Source organism: Balaenoptera acutorostrata, chromosome 6 (genome assembly GCF_949987535.1).
Source record: "Balaenoptera acutorostrata chromosome 6, mBalAcu1.1, whole genome shotgun sequence".
Classification (NCBI taxonomy): Eukaryota; Metazoa; Chordata; class Mammalia; order Artiodactyla; family Balaenopteridae; genus Balaenoptera; species Balaenoptera acutorostrata.
Window position 1 is genome coordinate 103,435,749 of NC_080069.1, and position 15,643 is coordinate 103,451,391.

The 15,643-nt window shown below is 33.8% G+C and overlaps 1 protein-coding gene across 1 annotated transcript in view; it reads right to left on the minus strand.

Annotated features, from left to right (window-relative positions):
* Positions 1-15,643, minus strand: part of SHOC1 (shortage in chiasmata 1) — an 87,952-nt gene that overhangs the window by 17,192 nt on the left and 55,117 nt on the right. Inside the window, exons 17-20 of the mRNA XM_007178212.2 lie at positions 8,709-8,781; positions 4,564-4,630; positions 2,709-2,887; positions 914-1,031 (exon numbers count right to left, since the gene is read on the minus strand). Of these exons, the coding sequence (XP_007178274.2) occupies positions 914-1,031; positions 2,709-2,887; positions 4,564-4,630; positions 8,709-8,781 (437 nt within the window). The remainder of the gene's footprint in view (positions 1-913; positions 1,032-2,708; positions 2,888-4,563; positions 4,631-8,708; positions 8,782-15,643) is intronic.

Below are 15,643 nucleotides of genomic sequence, written 5' to 3' on the forward strand. Positions count from 1 at the left end.
TGCCCGCACCCACGCGGCTTGTGGGATTTTAGTTCCCCCACCAGGGACTGAACCTGGGCCCCCAGAAGTGAGAGTGCAAAGTCCTAACCACTGGACTGTCAGGGAATTCCCCTATTATAAATGTCTTGACCAATTTATTCTGGCTCCGCAAGTAATAATTCATGAAATTAAAACATTGTGTTATGAGACTAAAACATTCTGCATTTATCAGAATTTTCTTTTTTCTCCTGAAAAGTTGCCTAGATTTAAACTATCTTTTACAAGCTCACAGTTTTCTGTGAATGCCGCACAGCCTTAAGATATAAAAACAAAAGCATGGAAAATAGATCTGCATTTTAACGAAGGTCACAGCATAATTATCCTTCCTTGATATATAGCCCAATGTCTAACCTTCCTGTGACAACTTGTATGCTATGATAGTGTTTTAGATCATTTAAAGATGCTCCGTGTTGGTATGATGTTAGAACTAAAGGTCTAAAAACTTGAGAATTCATTTAGAACTTCATAATCTTGTTTCCTAGTCAGTGTTTAAAGTCCTCTAAATAAGAATACTCATTCTCAATAATATCAATGACCCAAAGACATGACCATGTAATTCACAGAAAACCCCCCCACATAAAATGTTCATATTTGCTGGTAACAAAAGAAATGCAATTAAAATATGAATTGAAATAATAATTAACTATTTTTTCTCCACAAAATTGATATATAACCAAAAAAAGACAATATTCAATAACTATGATGGTGTACTATAGGGAGAGAAGTATAAGTTGACATAAACTCTATGGAAAACTATTCCTATGTGATATAATTCCAGGCTTGAATCAGAAAGAAATAGTGCCACATATATAGCATAATATTTAGCCAATTAGGGTATATATATCTTTCCTAAGTTATGAAATCAATAACTTACTTGGATTCTAACAACTGAAGTATTTCTGGAGTATTAAGAAGTCCTTCAGATGCAAAAAACACATATGGAATCTGAATTTCCAAAAGAAAACCACCAAAACTATCCAGCAAGTTGCTTCCTAAATATGAAAAAATTTATAAATATTTCTCTTTTTTCTCATCCCTCAGTTCTTTCTCTTTTTACTAAACATGAGAATAACAGGTGTATGCTCAAGGAGTAGTATAAAAATAAAACATATTCATTGTAAAAATATGAATTCAGAATAAAGAAAGGTCTGAAGAATAAAATAAAAACCATGTTATTCTACTCCTAGAAATAATAGTTAATAGAATTTATTAAAACTACTATATACTAAAAACAGAGTTTAACACATACTTCCACACTTTTTTCTATATGTTTGCTTGTCCATACTTACACATGTACATTCACTTGAAAAAATAAGGAAAAGAAAAAACAGGATCATACTCTACCTGAATGTTAATATCTGCTTTATTCAATTAGTACATATTGGACATTTCCTGTGTAAATATATATACTGATTTACATCAAAATTTAAAATTATGTACAATAATCCATAGGGAATGCTACAGATCAATAGGAAAAAGGTCATATACCTCAACAAATAAGTGGACAAAGGACATAAACAGGCAATTTATAAAAGAATGGCTATACAAGATCAATTCACTTATGAAATGATATGGATAATCAAAGAAATGCAAATTAACACAACTATAAAATATTATTTGCCTCTAATCCTTCCAAAAATTTAAAAGATTAATAATACCTACTCATAGTAAAAATATGAGGGAAAGGATTCTCTCACACTTTCTGCATAAACATAAATTGGGATAGAATTTCTGGAAAGCTATTGGCAATATATAAATGTGTGTATACCTTTGAACCAGCAATTCATTTTACCCTGGAATTTTTACTTCTTAGAACAAGTACATAAGGATATATAAGATATATAAGCTACTGTAAATCTTGTGGTATAATAGTAGAAAATTGAAGCATTATAAATGACCCAAATAAGGAATTGGTTGAATAAATTCAGTTTAAAGATGAATGTTTAACTTTTATCCCTTCTTGAACCCATGTTTTCATTATTTAATGAAGTTAACGCTTAAATCTCTGTATCAAAGATTCCAAAGTAATAATTATGGTTACTGTATTTTTAGAATTGAGTTGGAATGTCTCAGAATTCAAACTTCCTACTCATACTTGAGGTGGATGGAAAGTAACTTATGGCAAGTTTTGAATGAGAGATGCACTGGGACTAAAAATATACAGGCTTTTTAATTTAATGGATCTGAGAATTCACAACCTTAGTCATGTGAAGCGTTACTGAGAAATACAAAGAAACCAAATGCTATGCAAAGTGGTTTAGGCTCTTTGCCAAGCATTTGTGCATAATTTTTTGTTGTGTATTAAAAGTTCTCTGTGTCAGTCAACATACTATGACATATTTTCCCCTAAAATTCAATAAAAATATTGTTGCATAAAAGTCAGATTAAGATTAGATATAATTATAATTTAATTGTGCTATTGTAAGTAAAATTTAGAAGCTAAAGGGATGAAGACAAATAGAATCAGTAAAGGCTATTTTACAAAAGAGGAATATGAGGCAAGAGATAGTTAAAGGCCTTGCTCAAGGTCACACAGTTGGTGGTGAGGTTAGAGCTTGAACTCAAGTCTTCTAATGCTATAGTTTATTCTCTTTCCATAGATCAGAAATAGAAAGCAGAAAATTTTCACGCTAATGGAACAAAAAAGGAATTTTAGTTTATATCCTTACTCTTTAAAACTGTGTCTGGAAGAATCACTTTAAAGGCCAAGTAAGGAATATTCAATTTTTCGCAATGTTCAGTCCAACAAGAGTTTTCTACAAAATTGTATTCCACCACAAATGAGAAATTACTCCAGGGGAAATCTGCTCCAATATATTGATTGTGTACAACTGCACAGAAACTTGTACTGAAGACAAAAGAAAGCCAAGAAAATAGAATTAGTCTCGTGTCATTATACACTTGGAATGCTAAAAGATGACTGTTTTGGCTATTTTATTCTTCTCTAATCTATGCCTACTTATCTTGGAAGGACACTGGCGTATTTTCTGTTGACTTGTTTTCCAATTGTGCTAATCTCTTTTTATCTTTCTTTTTGATGGTCATACTTAAAAAAACAAACAAACCAGGATATAAAAAAACTGTGGACTATTTGACATCCTCATATGCAAGGGACCCTATTTTATTACCTGAGTCTTATCAGTAATACACAAATCACCATGAGAAATCAACCTCATTTTCTTATAAATGTGAGATTTTAATCTTTGAGAATCTATATAGTAGAATATTACCTGATTACTTTGTTTTTTATTTATTTTTATTTTTTTGGCGGTGTTGGGTCTTCATTGCTGCGTGCGGGCTTTCTCTAGCTGTGGCGAGCGGAGGCTACTCTTCGTTGCAGCGCGCGGGCTTCTCATTGCGGTGGCTTCTCTTGTTGCGGCGCATGGGCTCTAGGTGCGCAGGCTTCAGTAGGTGCGGCACGCGGGCTCAGTAGTGGTGGCTCGTGGGCTCTAGAGTGCAGGCTCAGTAGTTGTGGGGCACAGGCTTAGTTGCTCTGCAGCATGTGGGATCGTCCTGGACCAGGGCTCGAACCTGTGCCCCCTACATTGGCAGGTGGATTCTTAACCACTGTGCCACCAGGGAAGTCCCTACCTGACAACTTTGAAATGGCTTTTTTTTTCCTCAATGGGCTTCATAAGTGATTTAACAACAACAAAAAGATGGGTACTTAAATATCGTAAGTTTATCTTTCCCATCTTTGAATTTCATATAACATAGCATTTACTATAATTAAAATTCTCTATTGCTGCTTTCTATCTAGAAATAATTTCACATAAAATAAGGCAAAATAAAAACATTTTTAGACAAGTCAACACTAAATTTATTATTAGCAGGCTCTCACACGAAAGAATTTCTACGTGATGTACTACAAGAAGAAGGGAACTCAAAAGGAATGAAGAAAATATAAAAAACAATGCTGAGCAAAAACACTGGTAAAAAAAAAACAAGTGTAAGTCTAAATAGGTACTACTTGTACTGTCACTAACAATAACAATGATAATTTGGAGATATTAAAGAAAGATTGAACTAAAATTCTGGATGACAATAACACATAATACACAAGGCAATAAACTTAGTTAAAGCATTTTTCAGGAAGAGAGTAGAGACATTGATTAATTTCAGGTTTTATTAAACCTTTTTTGGGACTTCCCTGGTGGTCCAGTGGTTAAGAATCTGCCTTCCAATGCAGGGGACGTCAGTTCAATCCCTGGTTGGGGAACTAGGATCCCACATGCTGCAGGGCAACTAAGCCCGCGCGCCACAACTACTGAGCTTGTGCACTCTGGTGCCCACATACTGCAACTAGAGAAATCCACGTGCCCCAACGAAAAGACCCGCATGCCGCAATGAAGATCCCATGTGCCACAACTAAGACCTGACGCAGCCAAATAAATAAATAAATAAATAAATTTTTAAAAATTGGTTTTATAAAAACTGTTTAAAAAGTTAAGTTCTAGGAGAAACTGTGCTTTTCCTGTGGAACTGGTGTGTCTCCTCCCCATAGATGAACAAATATGTTTTTACCCATTTAAAACACCTTTGGATTCCAGAAAATCTTTTTTGTTCGAATGGAAGACAGTCAGTGTCAAACCTGTTGGAAAAAAGAGTAATACAAAAAGTTTTTTTCAATATTTTGTTCATATATATTTTTAGGTGTGTCATATATTTCACTACCATAAAAATGAATTAAAGATCTGTGAACAAGGATTATTTTTCTAAGTCTAGGGAATCAGAAAGTTTGAGCCATGGGCACTGTTTCTGGTGTGTATATATGTTGTGTGTATATAAGCCTGGAAATTCTGAATTTATTATGTAAAATAATAAAATGGATCAAAAACTTAATGTTAAGATAACTAAGCACTCACCAATTCTGTGCAGTTCATTTTATTTTGCTAAAAATTATGGTAGATTTTACCTTTTTCTAGCCAAAAATTTAAGTACATAACTAAACAGCAAGAGACTAGATTTCAGTCTGGTAGGAATTTTTTTCCCTTTCTCCTTGCTGTATAAGAAAAAGAAGACTTCCTGGACACTACCTGTTTCGTAGATTCACTCCTGCTTCTCAATTATAATTTAAATTACTTATATTATTTATGTTATATTTTAAACAAAATATAATAAACTTAAAAATTTTATTATACCCACATATACAGTTTATTTTTGGTAGACATAATTGATTTAAGAGTAGCTAATTCTAGTTAAAATAAATTCTATACTCTATTAGTGAACTTTTGTCAACTGTAGAGTTCCCAAAGGTGTGATGTAATAATGGCAGAGTAATGTTTAATAATTTCATGTTAACTTGATATGACAGTAGTTTTGGTGATAATAAGAATGGAGTTAGTAGTATTTCTCTTTTATAATTTATGAGGTCATATTATTTAAAACCTAATCTCCTTAAGTGGTTTGTACTAGCTTTGATCCCAAAGCAGATTACTTGCTGAGCACATTACTAGGATCTTTCAAATACATGGAACGATGGAACTACATCTTATTTTCTAACACTAGACAGAAAAAAAGGCCTAGCTTCTAGATACAGAGGATAGTTGCCAGTTACAAAGAGAGTAAGAACATTTTTCAGTATATAGAGTCAATATTTTTGTGTCAGCAGACCTTGTTGAAACAAAACAATAAGAGTCATAATGATATAATCCCAAATGTCAAGAGAAATAGGAATGTTCAGCATGAAACCTACATAAGAACTGATATATATACAGCAATAATTTACCAATATATCTTACGTGACATCAAAGGAAAATGTGTCTCATTAAGTAGGTTTAAGTATTCTTTTCTGTGGGGCAGGAATATTTCCTCAGCTTCTCCACAAAAATATTCCTTTGGTTATCCAAATCCCTTTGTCTTATTAATATTTTAAAATTTATTTTTTAGGATTTTTATTGGAGTATAGCTGATTTACAATGTTGTGTTAGTTTCAGGTGTACAGCAAAGTGAATCAGTTATACATATACACATATCCCCCTTTGTTTTATAATGCTAACATTGGTCAGCGCAATATACACTACTATGTATAAAATAGATAACTAATGAGAACCTGCTGCATAGCACAGGGAACTCTACTCAGTGCTCTGTGGTGACCTAAATGGGAAGGAAATCCAAAAAAGAGAGGATATATGTATACATATAGCTGATTCACTTTGCAATACAGCAGAAACTAACACAACATTGTAAAGCAACTATACCCCAATTAAAAAAAAAAAAGTTTCCAATTACCCTGATTGTCTAGACAACTGTGGCAGCTTCAGCTCCACAATTGTTAAGTATTGCTCTAGCATTTTGGTACTAGTAAGGATCTTGTGATTTGGTAAATATGAATTCATCTTCCCAGGACTGGAAAACTGAATGAAATAATAAGATCCATGCTTGAAAATTTGGACTCTAGCACATGATAACATCATCAAGAAATAGCACCGTATAAGGCTCTGCTTAAAAGAGTTTCCATTCTCACATTACTATTGATATGTTTTAATAGTTTACTAAGTGAAGCAGGTATTTGTCACAATACTTGCATATATTTCAGTTAAATCTTTCTCACTAGTCTTAGTCCAAGTAGGGTATATAGGGAGGTATTCATTAGCTCATTCATTTATTCAATAAATCTGTATGAGGTGCCTTCCATGTTCCAGGCATTTTTGTGGGTGCTGGAGATACAAATCAGGGCATGGTCATTACCTTCCAGAAGCTTAAATTTTAGTGAGGAAAACAGACAAGATAATCAGTTATTATAGCCCAGAATGGTAAGAAGTGCCTTAGAAGGATGCACATAATACCCTGAGAGTAGAGAGGGAAAGTATTTAAATCAAGTTTTCCTAAACAAATGTTTTAACTAATTTTTAAAGGATGTGTAGGAGTTAGCTTCCTAAAGAAGAGAGAAGAGCATTATGATAGCAGGAACAGGAAGTGTAAAGGCATGGAGATAGGAAACAGCATGATAAATAGTTTGGTAGGGTTAGAGCAAAGAAATATTTTGGGAGATGACAAAAGATGCAGTTCATAGAGGGAAGAGAATAAATAAAGGTTGACACAGGTTGAGGGTGGTATTTTATTTTATTTTTAAGACTGGAAGGCTTAAAGATTAAGAGAAAGAGTCATTAGAGAAGAAGGCTGGCTGGGAAATAACTGATGGAACAAAATGTTTGAGACTGCATGAAGAGATGGGATCCACAGCACAAGTGATAGATTGGTTTTCAAAGGGTGGAGATTCACCTCCTCTGTAGAGAAAGGAGGAAAGATAAAAGGATAGAAGAAATAAATGTAAGTTTGTAGATGGTGGGGAAGATGAAACTGAGGAGGATTATTACTGGACTAAAGGACGTTAGAAGGCATAATTCCCTTCTCAAAATGAGGGGATGAGTGGCATGGTACGGGTTTATGGTACAGCCATTAGTATGATAGGAATGGGAACTAAGAACATATAGAAAGATCGTTAAGAATTATTAAAAGCCCTTATAAGTTCAGAGAACCTGATTTTGTAGTGGTACAAATCTATCTGATTTTCTCCAGTAATGATCAGCAGCTCAAGTGTAGGATAGAGAGATTAAATCTTGATTGATTGAGGGCTGAAGTTTAAATGGAAAGTATCAATACAATAGAAGAACAAGACTGATTAAAGTGATGGCCATCACCAATTCTGGAAGGAGAAAAAAATGAAAAAAGGAGTTGACAATTTATAAATCTCTAGAATGCTGAAGATCATGAAAGAGCTAGAGGTAGCTGTAGACAGAGAACAATGTATGAGTTTAAAGTTTAGAGGCAGGACAGTTCTGTATTATCACAAGGTCGATAGCAAAGTGAAGGAGTGAATATCATATTTGTTGTGAAGGCCAATGAAACTAAAAGGTCAGGGTGTTGAATGAATCATTCACATTAAAGACACCTAGGATAATGGCAAGACCAGGTGCAAAACTGTCCATGGATGATTGTGGGGTAGTAGAGAAGGACATGGCAATATAGCATAGCCTCAAAGGATGGAGGAATAAAGTTTTGGAAAGGATAATGGAAAGCAAGAAATGGCCTTCTCATCCCTATACATAGAGAGAGAAAATTATCAGCTTCTATATGAAAGGGATACAGGGGAAGCATTATCATCTAGGGAAAGTTGGGTTTCACTTAAGACAAGGAGATGAAGAAGGAGAAAAGTTTACATCTTAGCAATGGGTTCCACAGCACAAGGTGGAAAGGGTTGGCAGAGGTGGCAGTAGTGGGTAGAAGAGTTGAAAAATGACACTGGAACAAGAGAGACTTAGGTTCAAATCCTGATTCCCTCACTTACTACCTGTGATTTTGGCGTGATACATCACTTTTACGAATTTTATTTTCTTCATTTGTAAAAATTGACAATAAAACCTATTCATAGAGTTGTAAGTAGTCCATAATATTAGCGATTAGTAGACAATAAAAGGTGTCAATTGGTAATAATAATTAACAGTAATGATAATGTACATATAAGTACATTGTAGTATATTTATATTGCAGACTAATATAGTCCACATTGATTTAAAAACTGATTAGATCCCACTGAATTATATATTTTTAAAGTATGAATTTTATGGTGTGTTAATCATATCTTAATTAAAAACTTGGTTAGATCAGTATATTTTTATATATTCAAGCATTTGTTATCAAATGAAGCATAATTTAAAACTCCCTACCTTCTATTTTGTTAAGGGTTTTAATGAGTAAATGTTTTTCACCATCTGAATCCATTCTTATTATAATCAGCACCTGTTCAAAAATAAGAATTTCATATACATGTATATCTGAATGATTATTCTTTTTCATATTCTTTTGCTACAGTGACAAAAATAACAAACTTCATTGGTTACATGAAACTAATGACAATAAGGTGGCAAAGTAAATATTTGTGTTGCAAAAGATATCAGTGCTTGAACACAAAGGAATAAATTCTGGTAAGATCAAATATTAATGAGGAAAGTATTTTGGGGTAGGGCATTCCTAGCATTCCTCAAGAATTCCAATATAAGTGACTATATATAAGTTGTCTCTGCCTGTACTGTAAGTATTAAATTTAACCCAGGCAGGTTTGAATTGCTGGAGAAAACCAATGATTTGCTGCTATACTTTCCTACTTACCATTACAGTTTTGGGAGTGTGCAGGGTGGAGATAACAAATCAACCATAGGTTGTTCCCGTATCTTGGCTATTGTAAATAATGCTGCAATGAACATAAGGGTGTATCTTTTCAAAGTAGTGTTTTTGTATTCTTTGGTCAAATACCCAGAAGTGGGGTAGATGGTTCACATGGGAGTTCCATTCTTAATTTTTTGAGGCATCTCTATACTGTTTTCCATAGTGGCTGCACCAACTTATGTTCCCACCAACAGTGTATGAGGGTTCCCTTTTCTCCAAATCCTCACCAATATTTATTATTTCTTGCCTTGTTGATAATAGCCATTATGATAGGTGTGATGTGATATCTCATTGTGGTTTTGATTTGCATTTCCCTAACAATTAGTGATGTTGAACATCTTTTCATGTGCCTATTGGCCATCTGTATGTCTTTTTTGGGAAAATATCTGTGAAGCTCCTCTGCCCATTTTAAAATTTTTTTGTAGTTGCTGTTGAGTAGTATGAGTTCTTTATATATTTTGGATATAACATCTTATTGAATATAATAATTTGCAAATATCTTCTCCTATTCAATAAGTTGTCTTTTCATATTGATGATGATTTTCTTTGCTGTGCAGAAACTTTTTAGTTTGATGTAGTCCCATTTGTTTATTTTTGCTTTTGTTTCCCTTGCCTGAGGAGACATAGCCAGAAAGATATTGCTCAGACTGATGTCAAAGAGTGTACTGCCTATGTTTTATCGTTTCAGGTCTTACATTCCAATCCTTAATCCATTTTGAGTTGATTTTCGTGTATGGTGTGAGACAGTGGTCTACTTTTTTTTTTTGTATGTGGCTGTCCAGTTTTCCCAACACCATTTATTGAAGAGACAATCCTTTCTCTATTGTTTCTTCTTTGTTCCTTTGTTGTAAATTAATTGTCCATATATGTGTGGGTTTATTTCTGGGCTCTCAATTCTGTTCCACTGATCTGTGTATCTGTTTTTCTGCCAATACCATGCTCTTTTGATTACTATAGCTTTGTAATGTAGTTTGAAATCAGGGACTGTGGTGCCTCCAGCTTTGTTCTTTTTCCTCAGGATTGCTTTGGCTAGTTATGGTCTTTTGTGGTTCCATATAAATTTTAGGATTTTTTGTTCTATTTCTGTGGAAAAATGTCCTTGGGATTTTGATAGGGATTGCATTGAATATGTAGATTGTTTTAGGTAATATGGACATTTCCACAATGTTAATTCTTCCAATCCATGAGCATGGAATATCTTTCCATTTATTTGCATCTTTAATTTCCTTCAACAATATCTTATAGTTTTCAGTGTACAGGTCTTTCACCTCCTTGGTTAAATTTATTCCTAGGTATTTTTTGTTCTTTTTGTTGTGATTGTAAATGGGATTGTTTTCTTAATTTCTTTTTCTGCTAGCTCATTTTTAGCATATAGAAATGCAATAGATTTTTATATGTTGATTTTGTACCCTGCAACTTTACTGTATTTGTTTTGTCATTTCTCATAGTTTTTTGGTGGAGTCTTTAGGGTTTTCTACACATAAAATCATGTCACCTGCAACAGTGACAGTTTTACTTTTTCCTTTCCAATTTGGATGCATTTTATTTCTTTTTCTATCTAATTGCTCTGGCTATAATTTCTAATACTATATTGAATAAGAGTGATGAGAGTGGGCATCCTTGTCTTGTTCCTGATTTTAGAGGGACAGTTTTCAGCTTTTCACCATTGAGTATGATGTTAGCTGTGGGTTTGTCATATATGGCCTCTATCATGCTGAGATACACTCCTTCTACACCCATTTCATTGAGAGTTTTTAAAATCACAAATAGGTGTTGAATCTAGTCAAATGCTTTTTCTGCATCTATTGAGATGATCATATGTTTTTTATCTTTCATTTTGCTAAGGTGTATCACACTGATTGATTTGAGAATACTGAACCATCTTTGAATCCCTGGAATAAATCCTACTTGATAATGCTATATGAACCTTTTAATGTATTGTATTTGGTTTGCTACTATTTTGTTAAGGATTTTTGCATCTATATTCATCAGAGATATTGGTCAGTAATGTATATTTTTTGTATTGTCTTTGTCTGGACTTGGTATCAGGGTAATGCTGGCCTTGTAAAATGAGTTAGAAAGTGTTCCCTCCTCTTCAATATTTTGGAAGAGTTTGAGAAGGATGGATATTAATTCTTCTTTGAATGTTTGGTAGAATTCACCTGTGAAGCCATCTGATTCTGGGCTTTTGTTTTTTAGGAGGTTTTTGTTTCATTACTGTTTTAATCTCTTTACTAGAAATCGGTCTATTCAATTTTTCCATTTCTTCATAATTCAGTCTTGGAAGGTTGCATGATTCTAAGAATTTCTTCATTTCTTCTAGGTTGTCCACTTTGTTGGTTACTAACTATTCAGAATATTCTCTTACAATCTTTGTATTTTTGTGGTATCCATTGTTATTTTTCTCCTTTATTTTCTAATTTTATTTATCAGAGCCTTCTCTTTTTTTTTCTTAGTGAGTCTGGTTAAATGTTTGTCATTTTTGTTTACCTTTTCAAAGAACCAACTCTTAGTTTCACTGATCTCGTCTATTGTCTTTTTAGTCTCTATTTTATTTATTTTTGCTCTGATCTTTATTATTTCCTTCCTTCTACTGACTTTGGGCTTCATTTGTTTTTTTTCTGGTTTCTTTAGGTGTAAGGTTAGATGATTTATTTGAGACTTTTGTTTCTCGAGATAGGCTTGTATTGATATAAACTTCCCTCTTAGTACTGCTTTTGCTGCATCCCATAGATTTTGGTATATTGTATTTTCATTTTCATTTGTCTTAAGGTATTTTAAAAATTCTCCTTTGACTTCTTCATTGACCCAATAGTTGCTCAGTAGCATGTTGTTCAGTCTCCACATATCTGTGATGTTTTCAGCTATCTTATAGTCTCATAGTGTTGTGGTTGGAAAAGATGCTTGATATGATTTCAATCTTCTTAAATTTATTGAGACTTGTTTTGTGTCCCAACATATGGTTTATCCCTGAGAAAGTTCCATGTGTGCTTGAGAAGAATGTGTATTTTGTTGCATTTGGATGGAATGTCCTGTACCAATCTATCAAATCCATCTGGTTTAATGTTTCATTTAAGACCACTGTTTCCTTGTTGACTTTCTGTCTGGATGATCTATCTATTAATGTAAGTGGGGTGTTAAAGTCCCCTCCTATTATTGTGCTGCACCAATTTCTCCCTTTAGGTCTGTTAAAAATTGCTTTATATATTTTGGTGCTCCTATGTTAGGTGCATAGATATTACTAACTATTATGTCTTTTTTTGTTGTTTGTTTTACTATTATGTCTTTTTGATGAATTGTCCCCTTTATCAGAATAGAATGTCCTTCCTTGTCTCTTGTTACATTTTTTTTGGCTTAACGTGTATTTTGTCTGATATGAGTATGGCTACATCTGCTTTCTTTTGGCCGTCGTTTGCTTGGAGTATCATCTTCTATCACTTCACTTTGAGCCTATGTTTGTCTTTAGAGCTGAAGTGAGTCTCCCAGAGGCAGCATATAGTTGGCTCTTGTTTTTTAATCCATCCAGCCACTTTGTGTCTTTTGATTGGTGAATCCAATCCATTTACACTTAGGGTGATTATTGATAGATGAATACTGGGTACTGTCATTCTATCTTTTGTTTTCTGTTTGTTCTATATCTCCATTGTTTCTTTTTCCTGTGTTTCTGTCTGTCATTTTGGTTTGGTGGTTTTCTATGTTTTTCTCAGTTTCCTCTTTTTTTTATGTTTTGTGTCTCTGTTCTAGATTTATGCTTGGTGGTTACCAAGAGGTTTGTGTGAAATGTATCATAGATAAAGTAGTCCTTTTTCTGCTGATAGCATCTTATCTTCATTTGCCTATATGGGTTCCCTTCTTTTCCTCTTCCCCTTTTATGTTTTTCTTGTCTCAAATTATCCCTTTTTATATTGCATTAGTTACCAAATTGAAGTAGCTATTGTTTTTTTCCTGATATTTCTCCCTTTAACCTTTATGTTGTAATAAAGTATTTAAAAACCTATTCTGATACAGAGTTGCAATTTTCTGATTCTGTTCATCTATTTATCACCTTAAAGTTTTGTGTACTTTTGCTTTTTTTTTCTGGTAGCAGAGCTCCTTTCAACATTTCTTATAAGGCAGGTCTAGTGTTGATAAAAATCCCTCAGCTTTTGTTTGTCTGCGAAAGCCCTTATTTCTCCTTCATATCTGAATGATAACTTTGCTGGATAGAGTATTCTTGGATGACAGTTTTTATCTTTCAGTACTTTGAGAATGTCATTCCACTCCCTCCTGGCCTGTTGAGTTTCTGCTGAGAAATCTGCTGATCCACTAATAGGGATTCCTTTGTAGGTTGCATCCTTTTTTCACTGACTGCATTTAAAATTCTTTTCCATTGACTTTTGACAGTGTCTTGGAGAAGATCTTTTTGCATTGAGGTGATTAGTTGTTCTCTTAGCTTCATATACTTGTATATCCAGTTCCTTCCCCAGGTTTGGGAAGTCCTCAGCTGTTATTTCTTTAAATAAACTCTCTGCTACCTTCTCTGTTTCTTCTTCTTCTGGGATAACCATTACCCTAATGTTGCCCTTCCTAAAAGAGTCAGATAACGCTCATAAAATTTCCCCCTTTTTAATATCTTAATTCTTTTTCCTCTTCTACCTGTACCATCTCTAGATTTCTAAATTTGAGCTCAATAATTCTTTCTTCCATATGGTCTTCTCTATTTCCAATGCTTTCTAGTGAATTCTCAATTTCATTTATTGAGTTCTTCAGCTTCAGAACTTGTTTGGTTCTTTTTTAGTTTCAGTCTCTTTGGTAAAGTATTCCTTCTGTTCATTAATTTTATTCCTGAGCTCATTGAACTGCCTTTCTGAGTTTTCTTGTAGCTTGTTATTTCTTCATGACAGCTATTTTGAATTCTCTATCAGTTAGATTGCAATATTCCATGACTTTAAGTTTGATTTCTGCTGAATTGTCATTTTGTTTTTGTGATACAGTGTTGCTGTGGTTCTTCATGGTGCTGGATAAGTTGTTCCTCAGCTGACACATCTGAAGTAGTGAACACCTTTCTTCTTTAGGTAAAAATAATTTTTTCTACTTGATTTTAATGAACCAACAAGTTATAAATTAGAAGCCTTTCTCTTTTTTAAAAAAAACATAAGACCCTGTTAGGAGATTTATTTATCACAAGGAAAAGATTTATCCAGCAAAAAAAATCTACTCAGACCCAGTAGTTCCCCTTTCAGAGGTGCTGCAATAAAGAAGACAATAGCAATATCTTTACTGTTTAGGTTGATACAATTATTGGATGGGTGAAAGCAAGGAGCAAAAAATGTAAATTTCACACTCAGTGACCTAGTAATTTGTCAGTCATTTTTCTGCCTTAAACCTAATGCATCCTCTGGGACTGGGGCAGAGGATTCCAGAGAAATTGCACTCCTGGCCTGGCCATGCTCCAAATTCCACACCATCTTTTCTATTCCTTTCTTTTTTAAATTTTCATTGAGGTATAGTTGATTTACAATGTTGTATTAGTTTCAGTTATACAGCAAAGTGAATCAGTTATACATATACATATATCCATTCTTTTTTTAGATTCTTTTCCCATATAGGCCACTACAGCATATTGAGCAGAGTTCCCTGTGCTATACAGTAAGTTATTATTAGTTGTCTATTTTATATATAGTAGTGAGTATATGTCAATCCCAATCTTCCAATTTATCCCTCCCCCCTTATCCCCTGTTAACCATGTTTGTTTTCTACATCTGTGACTCTATTTCTGTTTTGTAACTAAGTTCATTTATACCCTTTTTTTAGATTCCACATATAAGTGGTATCATATGATATTTGTCTTTCTGTGTATGACTTACTTCACTCAGAACGATAATCTCTAGGTCCATCCATGTTGCTGCAAATGGCATTATTTTGTTCTTTTTTATGGCTGAGTAATATTCCATTGTATATATGTGCTACATCTTCTTTATCCATTCCTCTGTTGATGGACATTTAGGTTGCTTCCATGTCCTGGCTACTGTAAATAGTGTTGCAATGAACACTGGGGTGCATGTATCTTTTCAAATTATGGTTTTCTCTGGGTATATGCCCAGGAGTGGGATTGCTGGGTCATATGGTAGTTCTACTTTTAGTTTTTGAAGGCACCTCCATGCTGTTCTCCATAGTGGCTGTACCACTTTACATTCCCATCAACAGTGTAGGAGGGTTCCCTTTTCTCCACACCCTCTCCAGCATTTACTGTTTGTAGATCTTTTGATCATGGCCATTCTGACCCATGTGAGGTGATACCTCGTTGTAGTTTTGATTTGCATTTCTCTAATAATTAGTGATTTTTTAAAAGATTTATTTATTATTTATTTTATTTATTTTTGGCTGCATTGGGTCTTAGTTGTGGTACTTCAGGCTCTTCGTTGCAGCGCATGGGCTTCTCTCTAGTTTTCTCTTC